At 37.1% G+C, this 13,321-nt stretch overlaps 1 protein-coding gene across 1 annotated transcript; it reads right to left on the bottom strand.

Annotated features, from left to right (window-relative positions):
* Window positions 1-302: 302 nt before the first annotated feature.
* Window positions 303-6,813, bottom strand: LOC308393064 (glutamine synthetase-like). The gene is made up of 7 exons (XM_080876530.1): window positions 6,526-6,813; window positions 5,387-5,561; window positions 3,974-4,135; window positions 3,746-3,892; window positions 2,998-3,125; window positions 1,566-1,765; window positions 303-874 (listed from the first exon to the last, which is right to left on the bottom strand). The coding sequence occupies exons 2-7, from the start codon at window positions 5,553-5,555 to the stop codon at window positions 571-573; spliced, it is 1,110 nt and encodes a 369-aa protein (XP_080732656.1). The 5' UTR covers window positions 5,556-5,561; window positions 6,526-6,813; the 3' UTR covers window positions 303-570.
* Window positions 6,814-13,321: the final 6,508 nt, after the last annotated feature.

The following is a 13,321-nucleotide window of genomic DNA, read 5'->3' as shown; positions in this document are numbered from 1 at the left end:
TTGATACTTGAAATAGGTATGCTATCAGGATGAAGGAGTGGTATCTCTGGCAGTAAGTGGGTAAAGTGGCAGTACAGCCAGCCTGTTCCACTGGAGGCAAAACTGGATAAGAGTAAGGCAAAGCCAGACTGGATGATACATATGATGCCAGCTGAGGTTTAGGCACTCAGCAAGAGTGCTAACAACAAATTCACTAATATGTAAGGACATTTCTACAACAGTCATACCAATGACAAGTGAAGTATATGGAGACTTTCTGACATGAATAGATAAGAAGGCAATCATAGCACCATTATCTTTATTTCATTCCTCAGCGGTTACAGATGGAGCACAAGTTTAAAGTAGCAGTTATTAATAGTTTAGGGAGCATAGTGAGCAGTAATCGTTTGCAGCAGTATAGAGGCTCAGAGGAAAAACATACATCTACTTCCAGGCTTCTTCATCTTGTAGTGAATCCTTTTACTCCAGTTCAAGTTAACTCACAGACAGGTCTGTGTTGCTTTATACATTTTATATATATTATCTATATTATACAAATTATATAATTTTAAAAAAGGCAGCACTTTTCTACTACTTGGCTCCTTTTTCTTCTTCCAATAGGCAGGTTATGGCGATGGCCTTCGTCACTGCATACGGGTCACAGTTTGCTGCGGGACGGCGGTCCTCAAAGTACCCTTTCTTCTCTTGCCCCACCTGCCGTGGGATGCGGATGCTGGCACCTCGATTGGCCACTCCAGCAGAGAAGTCGTGGATGCTGGAGGTTTCGTGGAGACCTGTGAGGCGCCTGATGTTGTCCTTGCCTTCATGAGGGTCGTACACACGAATGTGCTCAGGGTGCTTTTTCCCCAGCTTATCGATAGCCTTCTCAATGTACCTGCCATCAAAGAAACATGTATTTTTACTGAAGTTTCCATTTATTACTATGTTTGAGAAGGCAGTATGTTGAGCATCAGTGAACAGTTGTTTAAGCATGATTAGTAAAGATTAAGACAGCATCACTCTTTTCTTCATATTTGCTTCTAAGAGGACATTATTGTAATTTTTAAATACAGGTCTTGAGCAACAGTTTTCCAGGTTTTCTGAAGGTCTTTCAAAGTTTTGCTCTGGATATTGACTGCTTTTTAAAACCATTTTATAGTCAAGTCCTTGTATTTGATCGTTTTCAGAGAATGTTTTTTTTTTTGTTTTTTTGTTAAGCCACTGAAGACTTTTATCTATGAATCTCACTTAAGGGAATAACTTATTTATACTACAACTTAGGAAAGAACCAATTTAAAATTGTATCTTTGGGTAATTTGTTACTAGCAGTCAGTCACTTAAAAACACACATAATTTCTTCCCGTTTCTTGAATCAAATTTATTGCATACATAGAGTATCCAATAAAGTATCTGGTGAGGGGATATAGTGCTGCATTTTATTTAATTTAAAGAAATACTTAAAATAAAAAATAATAAGAAAATACAAGCTGTTTTTAAGCTTTTCAAATGTGCCACTGGTCCTCCTTTTTGTAGTACAATGAAGAGCTTTTGTATGTGTATCTTTTGAAAGTCTGGAGTTTACTTACTGCAGTCCTCCTTCTTCCCTCATCTCCTTGGTGCTGACATTTGTGTGGCAACCAGTCCCGTTCCAGTTGCCCTTCATGGGTTTGGGGTCCAGAGTTGCTACAACCCCGAAATCTTCACAGACACGGTGCAAAAGGAAACGTGAGACCCACAAATGGTCCCCCATCTCGATGCCCTCACAGGGGCCCACCTGGTATTCCCACTGAAGCCAGAGAAAAAGAAAGATGCAGAGACAAGAGGGAAATGTTCGAGGTGAAAACATTAACACTGTTAATAAATGATACGTTTAGCTAACTGCAATTTGATAGTTTTTTTCGACTGTTAGAAAACAAAGAAATTATAATGAGTAACATTTGCTAATGGCCTAGTATTTGCTTGGAAATCACTTGTGAATTATATTTATGTTTCATATTTATCTGTGTATTAAATTTCAGTTTTTTGAGCTCAGTGTTTTCTGCGTCATTGAGCTCATTTTTCTCTGAAGAATTTTGTTTTGTAATGTTGTTTTTTATATTTTTTTAGGTAGGTTGTTTTGAATGTTTTGGCTGCTGTACCAGAGTATTTCCCCAGGTTCTGGGATAAATAGCTTGTCTCATAAATATGTCATATGTTTGTAATATATAACAATATTTAGTCATCGTATTGTATCAAATTAACATTGTCTGAATTAACTGTAAAGTCATAACTAATGTTTGTATGTGGTCATTAAATACTGTTGAGCCATCCACTTTATTTGGACAGCTAATAAATTGTAAATAAAGTTGTAGCTGACTTTATAGTCACTATAACCTATACTTGTTTTAAATTGCATTTCAGTAGGGAGGTTGTGCTGTTTTGCCTTTTGTTACTTTCTCTTTTGCTATCATTTTATTTTCTGTTTTAAACTAGCTGGTTAAGTTCAGGAATTGTGGTTCAAGTTTGGGGTGAGACTGTTTTCTTTATTGTGTGGCATCACTGGACTGTAGCAGCGTGAGTATTTCATAGAAAGCCATGTTATGCGTGGTATGTTGGGGAGGTGTACCCATCTACCCATCTCAATGTCACAAAACTTATCTCGTCGACGCAAAAAGAAAAATGCAATGGAAACAAAAGAAATGTGATGCAACCTTTTCTGGGTGTTATAAAAACGAAACAAGAAGCTAAAAATCCAACTGGCAGAAATCCAAAGCAGGAGAACTAGAAGATAAGAATAGTTTTTAATTATTTCATGTTTTTCTGAATAAAACAACTCCGTGATGCCCTATAATGAAAAGGCTCATTGAGTAGTAATAAAAGATTTATTACTAACCAAAACTCAAGATCGCAGAAAAGTTAATGGCATAAAGAAACACAAAATACATTGTAACCAGTGATTAATAAATATTACATACATTTAATTAGCTATGTTTATTATAAAGTGCTACTGCCATGTATTGGAGTAGTACTTTTACTTACCTGAGATGGCATAACTTCAGCATTAGTACCGCAGATTTTGATCCCAGCATAGAGGCAGGCCTTGTAGTGGCACTCCACAATGTCCCTTCCATAAGCACTGTTGGCCCCCACCCCACAGTAGTAAGGACCTGAGGACACATGATGACACAAATGAAAAACCACAATATCAAGATACACTGTATGAAAACTGTACGACGGCTATAAACATTTAGGTTCTGAGCCTATAAAAAGTGCATTTGTGATGCTTGTTTTCAGACAAAAATTACAAACATTTACAATATGAAGTGTCTGAGAAATGATTTGTCTACTTCTTTTCTAACTTTACAGAAATCCTTTGTATAGCACTGACCACTGTGCTAACTTGAATAAAATAATGATAACATGTGGGAAAGAGAAGTGTGGTGCTCAGAGAATCTGAATGGATTTACAAGCTCCTTAAGAATGTGAAAGCCTTTGTTAAAGTTTAGAAACGTATCAGCTGTGCTAGTCTACTTTTGGTTTTGTTCCTTTTGTCTGATTTCATACCCTGTCATTCTTGGAAAGTGTCTGTTTTGTTTCTGAGAAATTCTGTCATTACCTCTGCTTCTCTGACTTTAAATGTAAATGTGTATCATTTTGTGGGATATTGCTTCACTCCACACTCTCCGTGACCCAGATAATAGCACAAGGATTTACCACAAGCTGGCAATGGGGTTGTCACTGCAGTATTTGTATAAAAAACAGTAAAAAAAAATGACAGCTCGGTTACCTTGGGGTGCTGGGAATCCATTTGGAGGCCAGCTAAATGGATGTCCATCTGTTCCCAGAAGTGTGTACTCCTGTTCCATACCGAACCAAATATGGTGCTCTTTGACCTTTTCCATCACTTTGTTGCAACTTGCTCTGTGGTTAGTTTCTAAAATAAAAGTCAGAGCAGTCTATTATTATGATCTTAGACGATGTTAAGGGTAAAAAGCATGGACTGAAAAAAATGTACCAGCAGGTAAACGGTTGTACTTCAGGACCTCACAGAGAACCAGTTTATTGGGGTCAAGGTTGAATGGATCCCTGAACATGCAGACCGGGATGAGGTACATGTCACTGTTGGAGCCTTCGGCCTGGTAGGTGCTTGAGCCATCAAAGTTCCACTCAGGTATTTCTAAAAATAGAGACTTCTTATTACTCCTCTGATTAGGCGTCAGTGTTCACATTCTTTTTTAAAGTGAAACCTGATTAACTTGATAACTACGTTAATAGAGATGTCATGGGAAATTCCCATTCATACTATCTGCTTGGTGAGATCTGGCCCTGTTACTAAAAGTAGACACAAATAAATGTAACAGGACAATGGGGAAAAAAGACAAACATAAAAGAGCACAATTACAGTAAAATGTGCCAAAGTTCTCTGGTAGCGAAGACAAATTAAGAAAAGACAGCGAGCACACTAACTTCTCAAGCTTAGACACACCTGGAATATTCTATTTAATAATAAATCAGTTAGATTTCAGTGAGTTTCCACAGTGGATTTACTTCTTTCAGTTTATTTTTTTCATTTGAAAATGTTTAGCTTTTATTTAGTTCTTTTAAGTTTCTGTCATGGCTGTGTGAAGGCAGGAAGGAATCCCAAAAGCAGGACTCACAGAGGCAGACGTAAACTCAAAACACTCAGCTTTATTGCTGGATAACAACAGAACAGAAAACTAACTAAACTGAGAATACAAAACAAACTAAACAGGCAGGCGAGCTAGCAAAAGGAACACACAGTGTAAATTTAGCAGGGGAAGACGCAGATACTAAACAGGACTGAGAGGAAACAGCTTGGAGACATGGCTGACACTGATTACGCAGACAAGACAGGGAGAGCACAAAACTGAACGCACTGACATAAGACATAGACCTTCAAAGTAAAACAGGAAGTACATGACAGACACAGAGATCCAGACTAGACAGTGAGCTTAACACACTCATGAGCAGACATAATAACATCAAGGACAGACGGAACACAGATACGTGGGACCAGGGCAGGCACAGAACAGAAACCTAACAAATGGCAAATCATAATGAAAGACATAACCAGAATAAACAAGAACATAACATATTATGAAGAAACAAAACACTGAGTCCTCAGACATGACAGTTTTAGTGTTACTTTCAGTTTTTTTAATTAATATTGTATGAATGGGCATGTGCCAGGTGCACCCCCATAATGTTTTGAAAGCAGTTGGCTCACAGTCTTGTAGACATTCAGAGTCTCAATAAACACGTCAATCAAAGCCTCATCGGGCAGGTTGTAATAACAAATTGAAAGGGTAGAAAAGCTGCCCTTCACTATAAAGCTAATTAAACATTAAGTTTTAGACTAAGTGCCTCTCACCCCAAAAGGTTAGAGCTTATTAAAAATGCCATTCACCTTCTATGCTTTTTGGTTCTGTGTCTAGAGTTCTCGTCTTGTTCCGAAGTGTCTCTCCAGTGCCATCAATCCAGATGTAGGTGACCTGGCATTTCTGTCCTTGAGGCAGGCTCATGTACTGCTGCCGCACAGTTTTGTTGAGATGAGAGCTGGATGACACTGATGCCATTTTCACCTTCAATTGCAAAAGTGGATAATTACAGTAACAGATGGCATTTTTTGACTTTATGGCACCTTCAATTTCCATGTTGTGCTTTTTTTTTTTCCCATAACAAACCTACAACTATAAGGTTTTTTCAAAGTTATTAAAATGAACCAGCGGCATTACTTCACTTGTCAAGTCTCACAAGATTAATTTTCCACATCTAGTTATAGTTCCACATGAGTTTGACACTCCTGATTTCTAGCAATCAGTTTCAGAATGTAAATATAGTGCTATAAGGTATTTAACCAGACACCAAGAAGATAAACATCCAGGGCTTGAAACACATTCACAGACAACCTCTGAGAAATAAAAGAAAACTTAAAGTATTTGAAAATAATATAACGTAATCAGTGATGCACATAAGCATATGGTATCTAACCCTAAACAGGAAATTGGACATTATTTCACTTATATGCTACTCATAAGTAGGTCAAACACATTTGAACTTTATCTAATGTATTACAGTTATAATTTGACTAAACTGACTTTTATATATATATTTTAGGTTCTGTCAGTGCTGCATTCGTCAACAGATAAAGTTGTTGATGTAGAGTGAGTAGTCTTAACAATTTCATATACAAGTAGCTGCTTTGTTTTAATTTACCTTCATTCCTTTTGTTTCCCTACATTTATTTGTATGATGTTAATTACATTTATTGATGTTTTATTACATTCTTGTCTTGTAACTTTTAATCAAATATGTCTTAATAAAGTTTTTAGTAACTATTTGTGATAAAAAAAATGTTTCATTGTTATACTTTCAGATACTAACAGGGCAACTTTAAACATGAAAATTAAGAAAAAAGTAAGATCAATCTCTTCCCTTTTTTAGTTATATCTTAATATCTTAATAACTGGAAAACAGTGGCATACCATTCTCAAATTTAAATGAAGCAAATTAAACAAACAAAAACAAAGAATTATTTGAACTTACTCTTTTACAGTCGGTTCTTCAGGTGAAGAAGTGTCTAGCTTCCGAGTCAAGTTTGAGAATGAGGTGCCTAAACCTGTTTGTGGTATTTAGCCAGAACGCAAGCTAGGCTGCTGATGTCACCTGTTACGTCCTGACGTAATATGGCATTTAAATACTTTGTGTGGGGTTGTCCATGTAAGCAGCAAACACATACAAGAAAAAAACACATACACTATAATGTTTTGATCAGTCCACAACAAATCCTGCAAGACTGTAAGCGCCTTCAGTACAATCTTTGACAGTATTCCTGCTTCTCTTCTATGGAGAAACAAACCAAATGGTAAACATATTACATTTATACTGTACACACCTCATGTACAAAGCACTGACCTATAAGATCCAAGTATGTGCCCCTATCCAGCCAAACGAAAACAGTGCACAGGTATAGCTCAGGGTATCACAAACTCCCATGGAAAACAGTAACAAACACCCACCTGATGAAAGGCCATCTGCTGATAGTGACTGACTGCTGTTTGCTGAGCTGAGGGTCTTGCAGCTCACTGAACACAATTAGAGACCAGAAGCTGCTGCTGGCTTCAGTTTCCGTCAGGTTGGCTGTTCTGAGATCAGGCAGAGGGGCAGAAATTCAGCAACTCTAACAGAAAAAGAATTAGTCACATGGGATCCATTGAGGATGTATTGAAGTGTGTGAGATGTAGATGCAGAACAGGCCAAGAGCATAAATAAGAAAAGAGATTGTAGGGCTCACCAGCCACAAGCAAGCAAATTGCTCAGTTGGCATTATTGTAAGACAACGTTTACTTTACTTGATATTGGGTCTGAAAAAGTAGCACTTGTCTCTGATATTTGATGACTACAGCAACCTATTGCTCTGATATTCTTCCTTGTATAGAGAAGACCACTTGTTACTGAAATACAAACAAAACCACATTTTAGAAAACAAAATACTGGTGGACACCAGTAGATGCACCTGTGGTATAAATATGAAAATCCTAGGTGATTTTCAGAAATTGACCTTAACCTTGAGGTTGAGGTTACAAAGTAAGTCTAAAGGAAATGCATTTTATAGATATGTCTTTTCAGTCAAATTAAAAACAAGTTTAAGGAGGGATTACCACATTGCCTTAATGAGACGATCTCATTACTGTGAGCCATCTGCCTTCACTGTGTTGTGTTTGTGTTGTAATATGTAGTGTGAACTGAAAAACATCATTAATACAACATTAATATCACCATATTAATGTAGCACAATAATTCTGATATAAACAAAACTAACCCCTCCCAAAACAAACAAACAAACAAACAACTAGATTGCTAAATGGACTACTATGGATGGATTACTACAAGCCTCATTTGTTACGTCTGGCGCGGCAGACGTGTGGAGTTCGAGAGTAGGACCCAAGATGCAACTTTTGACGAGAGTGAGCTTTATTTTATAAGGTGGGTGAAAACAAACAGCAAGGCGAGAATAAAACCTAAACCAGAAAAACTAACAAAATAAACCTGAAACCAAAAACAGACATGCAGGGATACACAGAGCAAAAACATAAGCCGGCGAGCGATCACGCAGACAAACCAGCAAAGCGCACACAAAAACACAGGGCTTTAATACACACAGGGCAATCAGAGAATGGGAAACAGGAGGGGGACACGGCTGGCATTAATTGAACATAACAAGACAAGGGGAAGCGAAACTAGAAACACTGACAAAAGAAACAGACCTTCAAAATAAAACAGGAACTCACACATGCAAAGACACAGACTAAGAAACACGGACTTTACACAGAGGAATACACAGGCAGAAATGACTAAACACTAAACTGAGGAAGAACAGAACCGAAAACCAAAGAGCAAGAAAACCAGAACCAAAATACATCACAATAATAGAAAACACAAAACGCTGGGTCAAAAGACCCGAGATCATGACATCATTGCCTTCAAGCCTGTTTAACCTAATAGTCACACAGAAGCATCAGGGGTAACTCAGGGTTCAGTTTCTTGCACTAGTATGCTGCAAAGATTAGCTCTATCTCTCAAGCCACAGGAGAAGCATACCTACTAATCAATGAAACTTTATTGTTTAATGGGCATGTTGTTTATTTCTTGTCTAATGAGTTGAACCTATAACAAAGTGCTACAATATGTATTTTTTAAAACAAACTTATTGAGCTACTCAGTCCACCTTTAACGTATCTGTTTTGCCCTGTTGTGGCATGAGGAAACAAGTTCTCAATAACTGGAAATGAGTTCACGACAGTGCTGATATCTGTCACCGTCAACAATTTTTATTTCAGCACTCACTGACGAGGACTCTGTGCTAAACTGATATCCTCTCCATTCACAAGACGAATTCAGATCACCGCACTGTTCTCAAAAATGGCCATTTTCAGAAAAGCAATGCTGTCTTCAGCCCCTCAAGCAACTTATTACCTTTGCCAATAGGGTTACACCATCTTCTCAGTTTATCTGTTTGATTACTTAGAAGAGTTTCATTAAAATTTTAAAAGAGATTTTGTTTTACAAGTCTGCAATGATTGTGAGAAAGAAAGGTTTAGTCATAAGTGATTTTTTCTCTTTGCTTGTTACTGTATCTAACAAATAATAATAATAAATAAAACAGCTTAAGCAAAAATTATTTTTGATTTGTTTTTAAGCCAATTCAAACCATATTCTGTATTTGCTAATTTTGCTTCCTATTTGTATTGCCTTACTTTATTTATAAATATTTCTGTCATGCCAGAGATGGAGCTCTGGGGACGGCAGCATTAGTCTGTGAGTCAGTAGTGAAATACAGCATAAAATCTTAGATTAGTTACTCTTAATGTCTGTATGGTATACTCCTGGTACTCAGAGGATGAGTACTGCAGTGCCAGAGTCAGTTCAAAATATCTTGACAGACGTGAAAAACAAAAAACATTCCCATCAGCTTTCTCTATGTAAATGTCAGCATGTTTGAGATTGCTGCGAAGGTTGCAGCAGGTTTCTGTTTGTCTTCACCTTAAGACTCAAGTTCAGCCTGAGAGTCATGCACGAAAGGAAAGTAATAATCGCTACCTCGGTCAAATATGATAATCCCCAAAACGGGACATACAGGTTAGACATCTAGCTAGATACAAAATGTGACGCCACCTTAAAATAGACATGTTTTTTGGGTGAGTAATTTAGGCGTGTGCTCAAAACTCATCAGGCTGAGTGGATGTACACTTCACTGGTAACTGAACCACTGGAAATAATTGTTTATGATTAATGGATATAATCGTGAATGCGTCCACCAATCATTAAAGTTGAAGTTTACATCAGTCACAAGGGCGTATTTGGCATGGACGGAAGGGACACGCCCCCACCAATATCCAGCGATTATTGAATTGTCCCCACCAATAATTTGATCTATTCAAGTAAAGAAAATCAAACCCGATAGAAAGGGGAAAAAAAACGATCTGTCAACGTCTCATTCACTCAGCGGTGCAGAAAGAGTTAAATTACGTCCTCTACTGGAGTCCTACCTCATGTGACAAATATGGCCAATGTGATTGGCTGTGCCTTTCAGGGAGCTGTGTTTAGTTTTAGCAGCGGCAAGCCTGCGCTGCAAGGAGGAGAGGAGGATGGCAGCAAAAAGGAAGATCCTGGATATAAGTATTTTTCAAAGAAACCTACAAGTCACTTAAAGCCAAATTAACTCATAAAATGTGTCCGTCACAATAACGTTACAGGCTATGCTAGGCTTTGGCCCACATCAGTCTAAAATCGTATGTAACCACGATTAACGTGTTTTGGAAATTAACTGCACAACAGGCAGCACTATTAGTTATCTCAGTCTCAGAGTAGCATTTCTAATTTTGATTGAAACTGTCAGAGAAAACGGCAGCTTTGAGCAAGTCAGGATATTAGTTTACAGAGGCTGTTAAAATTATATGTCTAACATTAAAATGTTGGTGACACAATAATTTAATCCTAATGGCACTGACATATTCATAGGTTAATTTTTGAGACAAAATGTCATGAGGTAGTCATGATTTTGCAAATATCCACCTTGTAGTGCAGTTTGCACAAATTGTTTTAAAAATGCACTCACCCTACAAACATTACTGATGAGTCAAGATCTGCACAAATTGACAGAAACACTGAAGCAGCTTATTGTCATGTATGTCCTATTTGTCAGGTGACAGAGGCAGCTCTGCCATGTTGTAGCTCAGACAGAGGTGAAGAGGCGAGGTCACAGGTGACTGACTGATGATTTAGTGCTATAGATTAACTAGTATTTATTATCATGACAGTTGTTAGGCTGCTGATGTAAATTGATTCATTAGTGTATATTTGACAAAGAATCTGAATTCCCATGTCTCACTTTTTATATGGCACGAATCAATGTGTTATTTTATCAGGTGGCAATATGTCCTAGTGCAGTCAGAGGGGAAGAGCCAGGGCCAAAGGTGAGGCACATCAAGCACAGAATAATAATTGTAATCTGAGGATAAAATGCATGTACTGAGGCTGAAAGAAGCTTCAGTGCTCTCAGAAGACTAAAAACATGGCTAAGGTCAACAATGACTCAAATGAGATTAAACAATGCTGCTGTATGTCCACCAGGAGAGACTGGACAGTATAGATGTAAAACAAATATGCCAGCAGTTTATCTCAGTTAACGAGAGGAGCAGGCATGTGTTTGGCTCCTTCACATAGTGGACATTGAGTTGTTGTGTGGGACACCAGTAGTCCATGTCTGTTGCTGTAACAGTAGTTCATGTTGAGAATAGAAAGTCTCAGCTCACTGATTTGATCGGGGCAATAGTGCCTAAACTGTTGCATAATTTTGCTGAGAGATCTTTTACTTTGTGGTCATCTTAGATGAGCAGTTTTATGGACAAAAACCAGCAGGTCATTCAGTGTTCCCTTAGTGCTAATGTATCAGAGATGTTGGTGTACTATAACTGAAGTAATGATGTTAAGTCCTTAAAGTCATATTCTTTTATTGTCATGACTGTATGTGAAGCTATTTTTATTTTTGTATGATACCTGATTTATATGGAATATGGCTGAAGTAAACTAAAGCCTAAAATACTTAGTCAGTCATTTGTTTAATAGTAACTTAACATTATATAATTCACATATAAAACTATGAATTGTGATTTTAAATTGTTTATAAGCACGTAGAATAGGATATGTAGGCAAGTATATTTCTCCTCTTTTTATTAAGAAGCAAAAACAAAAAGGAAAAAAAAAAGAAACCGGGCAGGGTTCGGTGGTTGAATCATCCGTCCCCACCAATGCCAAAACCAAATCTACGCCCTTGATCAGTCACCAATCAGACTTGCAGGAAAACTATCAGCTTTCAGGTTGTCACTTCACAATTATCAAAAAAATTAATGTTTACAATATTATTATGGAGATATTGAAAATTGTACAATTAATCTATAACTTAGTCTGAAACAATAAATGTACAGCAATATTGATATTTCACAAAAATCACAATTCTCATTGACATGCAGTTATTGTGACAACGATAAGGGAAGCGGCCTAATGTGTACATAGAAAATATTAAACTTAGGACCAGTGGCGTGTCTAGAAAATTTTTGTTGGGGGGGCCACGTAGGGGCACAGATTTGGAGAAGGGTGGCAGATGTAATTGGCAGATAATGTTAAAAACAATTCTACCAACCGTTAACCATAATTCAATAATCCTATAAACCTAATAACCGAATGCGCTTTTAACTCTTATTAGAATGAGATTTTAACCACTACGGTGCAAAGTTTTTAGATACTGTGATGATAAAGAACAAGAGATACAATCAGTCAGTGTTTATTCAGCAGTCAAGGACATCAATATTTGCATAGTATTTTACTGACATGTAGTGCACATATGTTTTGGGCAAAAACATTTTTGTATATTAAAATACAAACATTTTTATCATACAATTAGCAAATTAGCCAATGCCAATGCAAAACCAATGCCTATTAAAAAAAAGAAGATACTCTTCTCACAAACTGGTGTTTGATTTTGAAACAGGAAAAAAGTGGGGAAACAAATGAAAAGACTAACATTTGAATAAAACCTGAAAGCAAGTAAATACTTTCTATGCTGCCTTATGGTAAACTTTGGTAATATTGATGTATAAAGAACAACACTGGCTGATGATGAAATACAGTCAGCTGGCATGATGACACTGCCAGTATTAACCTGCAGGGCTGGACTGGGACAGAAAATCAGGCATTTTCACTACAGACCGGCCCACCAGGTATTAAAGCCATAAAGCCTTTGAATGAAAACAAATGCTGTTGTGACAGTGATGTACACTGTCTTGTTGGTATATGTATGATTTCTATACATTTTACGTCAGATAAAAACTTTGTTCGCAAGATTCAGATAAGTATTTAATAAAAGCTAGATATTTTAAATGAGAATAAGAAAGAAAAGTATTTCTTTGTGCCCCCCTCTCCCTGTTAATGCCCTACCTGGCCCCCTGGCAAAACTTTGCTAGATCCGCCCCTGCACAGCTATCAGCTGTCAGCTACTTAAGGCAAGGCAAGGCAAGGCAAGTTTATTTGTATAGCACAATTCAACAACAAGGTGATTCAAAGTGCTTTACAGAGACATTAGAAACAAGAACAAATAAAAAGCATGATTTAAAATTGATTAAAACAAGCAAATAACCTAACTAACTAATTAACAAACAAACAAACAAACAAACAAACCAGTATATAAAATCAAAACAGATAAAATCAGAACAGTAGATAAAATCAGTAGTTAAATGTAAGTTTTGAAATTTAAGCTTAAAGTGTGGATTTGGTGCTTTATTCA

The sequence above is a fragment of the Rhamphochromis sp. 'chilingali' genome, assembly GCF_963969265.1.
Source record: "Rhamphochromis sp. 'chilingali' genome assembly, chromosome: 2".
NCBI classification, from domain to species: domain Eukaryota; kingdom Metazoa; phylum Chordata; class Actinopteri; order Cichliformes; family Cichlidae; genus Rhamphochromis; species Rhamphochromis sp. 'chilingali'.
This window is presented reverse-complemented; position numbering and strand designations above follow the sequence as displayed.